The sequence below is a fragment of the Glandiceps talaboti genome, chromosome 11 (assembly GCF_964340395.1).
Source record: "Glandiceps talaboti chromosome 11, keGlaTala1.1, whole genome shotgun sequence".
NCBI lineage: Eukaryota > Metazoa > Hemichordata > Enteropneusta > Spengelidae > Glandiceps > Glandiceps talaboti.
The window spans coordinates 507,879-513,750 of NC_135559.1; the positions used below are offsets into that span (position 1 = coordinate 507,879).

Consider the following 5,872-nt stretch of genomic DNA (forward strand, 5'->3'; position numbering starts at 1 on the left):
CTTGATTGATTGATTGATTGATTGATTGATTGATTGATTGACTGACTGACTGATTGACTAATTGACTGATTGCTTGCTTGCTTGCTTGATTGGTTGGTTGGTTGGTTGGTACAAGGGCTTGACGGTTGGTCTGCGAGTTGGTTCACAAGGGGTGGATTAATGCCTTGGTTAGTAGTATCAAGGATTTGGTCGTTGAGGGCACAATTGATAACAATATAAATCGTGACACTATGACACTGTGTAGAACTACATGTACATAGTTTTACAATACTCATTGTTTACAATAGTGCAGATACTGAAAGACTGTAGATTTACAGATAAACTGGTCTTACATCTAGCAATGTGGGGTATTCGTAACATTTTATTTCGCTGTCTAATACTATAGGAAAGTACTCAGTAAACCTATAGTTAACACATGTACACCCCACAACTACTTTTACTCAACTCTCCACTCTCTTGTCTGAAATGTTACACTTACTAGTATGTATATGCATGATATAGGGTGGCAGTGTCCAAAATACATTCTTTTCCGTTTCTGTCCATACATACTTCATTAATTTATAAACGTACGTTCATATAATATATACATGATCAATGTGTATGTTACAATGTAACACTTTATGAAGCTGACGTGACGGCACATACATTTTGAAACCACGTAGCAATAAAGCAAAGTAAACTCGAGAAAAATCGTCACGCTGTGTTCTTGCACAGCCAATTAAGATGAACTTAAGCATCACTTTCCTGTTTTTCTGAAGTTTGACCATAAGGGTTCTATTCCACTACACTACATGATTGTATGCAGTAATGATGAATGGGCAGGTTTGTAATCATCACGTAAGGTGAAATTGATCAAGGAGACAACGCCCTCAGCATCGATATTGAGAGCACTTCAACGCCACTATACTAACCCCCTTCAATCAACATGTACTTTGTTATACTTGAATGTCTGAAAAAACAAACAAACAAACAAACAAACAAACAAACAAACAAACAAACAAACAAACACACGCATAAATCAGATTAGTGTAAGATGGCAAATATTGAATCAAGCGACTAAGTCCTCAGTTGATCATAGTACGTTAGAAATCAACCGAATGTATAGCGAAGTCGCATATAGCTATCGATATCAGCCACTTTCTCGTCTAAACTGGGGAGGTAAAACTTTATCTTAATTTCTCTGTAATAGTTTTGCAGTTAATAACTTAATTTTATCGTAGATTTGAAGAAATTGTCGAGTAATTCGTTCATTTGAAACTGTTGCAATGTGGTTACTGTGACTCGAGAGTTAATGCATAAAATAAATCTCCAAATCTTCGTCTCAGGCTCCATTTCTGGCAATGTCTCAGGCTCCATTTCTGGCAACGTCTCAGGCTCCATTTCTGGCAACGTCTCAGGCCCCATTTCTGGCAACGTCTCAGGCTCCATTTCTGGCTACGTGTCAGGATCCATTTCTGGCTATTTCGAAGGCTCTGTTTCTGGCTCCGTATTAAAATATTACAATTTATGATTGAACGGAGGAATAATTAATCGATGTGCTACGATAATTGGGTAAAGAAAATATCACAAACAATCTGCATCCTTGTGTACCTGTCATTCTGTCTTGTCTGTTTGTCTATATGTTTAACATCACTCTGTCACTCACCCAGTCACTCACTCACTCACTCACTCACTCACTCACTCACTCACTCACTCACTCACTCACTCACTCACTCTTGGCCAATTACATTAGACGGGGGTTGGGGTGGTGGTTTTAGGCCTAACAAATTGTTGGAAATGTAGCAATTTAGCCTAAATTTTGATTGTAGACCAATGTTTTACAAAAGTGTTTGAACTATTGACTTCACCCCTTAGTGGAACATATTGATAGGTTACCGTCGCATCCGTGTCCGTATCCGGTACAGTAAGCACTCAATTTACCACATACCTGTATCACACTTCAATTTAATCTTATTCTGAGTACACATACTTCGGTTGGTAGTGTACTGATACGTTTGTCAATTTTGAAGGCATATTGAATATTCTAGATACCAAATTTCAATATTTCACTTTCAGAAAACTGGGATAAATTCAGCTGTTAAGTTTATGGATAGACTTGGTAGTTTTGGGGGTTAATCATGAGAACTTTTAGAAAATTGTTCCCCGTCCATGTTGACATGTCAGTTATTTCACCAATAAAACAAAATATATATACGTCTGGCTAAGTACAGTGACTACCTCGTAATTTAGGTGTGACAAGCTCCAGCCGCACTCGTATTTATTGCTATGCAACAATCAGTGAACAGTTCCCAAACACAGTTTTGATATAGTGCAGAGAACAGTAGTTTAGTTGACGTGTTCCAGCCTAGTTAATATCCTTCACCGTTATAGGAACCTTGAGCTTGAAGATTCACCTTTTAAACATGGATAGCGATAATGAAGACATGCATGTACCAGATGGGGTAGACATATCAGGCAGCGACTCACTCAAGTGTCCACTAGGTGAACACTATTACAACGACCCGGTTTTACTGCCCTGTCTGTGCTCTATCTGTCGTCCATGTTTACCGAAGTTGGCAGGTGACACGGGAATGTATGTATGTCCAACCTGCAAAGAAAAAAACCGTATTCCTGTCAATAAATTTCAAGGGTTGTCTAGAAATGTATTGATAAAGAGAAGGGTTGCTGCCACAGGTAGTGAAACAGGTGAGCAGTTGTGTGAGAATGATGGTGAAGTGGTGACTACTTGGTGTCCCGACTGCCTTCAGTTTTTCTGCCAAACTTGTCTCAACTCACACGACCGTGTAGCTGTATGCAAAGACCATGCAATCATCAGAGTTGAAGAGCTGAACGTGGAACTACTGGAGAAGTATAGGCATATGGTAGTTTGCAAGGCACACAGAACCGAAGCAGATAGACTATGTACAAAATGTAACACCATGGTCTGTAAGGGGTGTACAGTAAACGACCACAGTGCAGACTACGGTCACCATGTTCTTAATTTAGAAATGACGGCCAAACATTACCGAGACAAGATGATGCGGAGTCTTCAAGGTACGACGAAGAGATCGAAGATGTTACAGAGTAGACTAAAATATGTAACAAGTAAGCAAGATTCACTTGAAACAGACGAACAAGAGGCAAGGACAGAGTTAGATCAACTCTTTAGGAAACTTAATGAAAGTTTCAAAGATTACGAACTGCGAATGGAAACCAAACTAGATGCTGCCTACGGAGTGCAAGAGGAAGACATCAAGGCAAAACAGAAAGAAATTAAGAAGATGTTGGCTCGAATCAAAGAAGCCCGTGACATGACAAGAGAACTACTACACGCCGGGGATGACATTGAACTTGTTGAAATGATGGCGTATGTTGCAACCAGGATTGAATACCTATGTAATTACAACGAACGATATAAGGTCACCGATGACCAGTCTGCACGATTTGAGAAAGATGGTTCAAAGATCAGAGCCTTGCAGACTTTAGTATCTCAAGTTGGAGAAGTGAAAACTAGTCTTGCTATTCCACCAACTCTCATCAAACCTGGATTTGGTACTGGTAGTGATGATGATGGAGGTGATGATGATGATGATGATGATGATGACGATGACATCATTTGTGGTATCCCTTCTTCAATTACTATCGTGAGTTTTGGTGCAGACCAACAACTTGGAAAAATCAGTTCACATCAATTCAAAGCAGAAATAAGTGACCCAGATGACATTTTCTTACCATGTTGGATCTCAACTGTAAGAAGTGGAACATACCTGTGTAATTTTCGTCCACAAATAGCTGGGGAACACACAATACAAGTGAAAATGAACGGCCGCCCAATCAATGGAAGTCCGCTGTCCTTCTTCGTCCACGAGAACAACCTAATAGGTTGCACAAGCCAAATTGAGAATGAAGCTCCCGATCGAGTAAAACCAATTGGCATCACAGTGGATTTAAAAGGCAACTCCTACGTCACATATCACAGAGAAGACGACAACAGTGAAATCGTAGTGTACGACGACGGGTTGGAATATCTTACGGACTTCCAACTCTCCTGCAGCATGGTCTTTGACGTTGAAGTAGATCACAGAGGCCACTTGGTAGTCAGTGAACATCACACCAACAAGGTCCGCATCTATACAACAAAAGGAAAAGAAGTCGGCAAAATCGAACACAAGAAAATGAAGAAGCCGTGCGGCGTTGCTGTAAACAGCAAGAACAATATCCTGGTAGCAGACAGCCAAGCTCGGTGCATATTAGTCTTTCTTTACAAAGCAAAGAACCGTAAAGGTCAACTCTTACTTATAATAGGAGAGTCTGGTTCTGGCAGGGGACAATTAGGAGAGCCGACCTTCCTTGCAGTTGACCACTTGGATGCTATCTATGTCTCGGATAGAGCGAATGATAAAGTGGTCACATATAGTCACAAAGGTGTTTGTGGTGGTGAAATTAAGGCCAGTGGTCATGGAAGAGGGAAAGTGATCAGTCCAACTGGTGTTGCCAGAGATCGTCATGGTAACGTCCTTGTCTGTGGAGCAAACAACAAAGTGATGATATACACAGCAACAGGTGGTTTTGTGGCATGCATTGACAGTGATGACGAACCTCTTACTAACCCCCATGGACTGGCTACAACGGATGACGGGTTTGTGTTGGTTGTGGACACAGATACTAAATGTATCAAGAAATTCAGATATCTATAAGGAAAACAACGGCAAGGAATTCGCAATGACAGATGGAGAGAGGAATAAACCTGATTGAAAAAAGTGGGTCTGATAACAGGCATTGATACTTGTGAGGAAAAATGAACTTTACAAATTTATTAAATGAGACCCTTTTGTGTCGTTTGTTAATGGTTGAAATGCTTGGAAGTGTGCATCGAGGGCGTACAGCAACCAAAAATCTAGTTAATCTAAATAAAATTTGCAATATGACGAACATAACTTAGTAGACAAACTCAGAAGAGAAGAATCTCTCACCATAACCCTAGTGAAAGGTCACTGAACCCACTTAGTAGGCGAAACGCGAACAATTACAACATATAACTGATGACTAGTCACGGTCGACTGGGTCGTAGACAAGAATTACAAAATGAGAACTACTATTATACGGTATGCTTTCATGTGAAATTTGCTATTATACGTGCATCGACGCGAAACTTTTGTTACAAATTGACGTAAATTGAGTATTTCTGTACTTTCATTCTAAGTCAAAAGTGATATGTGTTATTATGTGAACATGATTTCCATGCATAATATTGAATTGATACACTGACAGATTTGCACAGTTGGAAACTATTCTAAATTACTTTGATACCAAATAGCTATCTAACTAATGCTAACCAAATTACTTTGATACCAAATAGCTATCTAACTAATGCTAACGTCAACTATAACATGACAGAAATAAACAAGTAACAATGTTCAATCAATATGACGAAATTGCCGCCGTACTTTGGGGAATTTCACGTATATGACCAAAAACCGACCGAAAAACAATAAATAAGTGAGGAGATGTCTCATATTACATTCATCAACCTTCTGAAAACAGGATGAAAAATTGATGTACTATTTGGCAAAAATGTGAAAATTAACATTTAATGATAACTTTAAAAATGTCATAACGATATTCATTTAACTAAAAATTTACAATGTTGACTTGTCAAGTATGATTTTGTATTCGACTTTATATTTTCGAATTCTCATTTTGAATTAAACGTCGCTGGTAGTAACTGCATGTAAAATCAATAAGCTATGCGACAATATAATAGAATACTTAAACCCACCATCAACATCGCCACCAACGTCACCAACAGTAACAACATCAGTAAAGCTACAGCACCACAATCATCATCATACCCACCATCCCCATCATCAAATCATCATCATCATCATCGACG

At 39.2% G+C, this 5,872-nt stretch overlaps 1 protein-coding gene across 1 annotated transcript; it reads left to right on the forward strand.

Annotated features, from left to right (window-relative positions):
- The first annotated feature begins 2,402 nt into the window (after window positions 1-2,402).
- LOC144442618 (E3 ubiquitin-protein ligase TRIM45-like) lies at window positions 2,403-4,676 on the forward strand. Its single transcript, XM_078131997.1, has 2 exons — window positions 2,403-3,555; window positions 3,640-4,676. Exons 1-2 carry the CDS (start codon window positions 2,403-2,405, stop codon window positions 4,674-4,676), a joined length of 2,190 nt encoding a protein of 729 aa, XP_077988123.1.
- The last annotated feature ends 1,196 nt before the right edge of the window (window positions 4,677-5,872 follow it).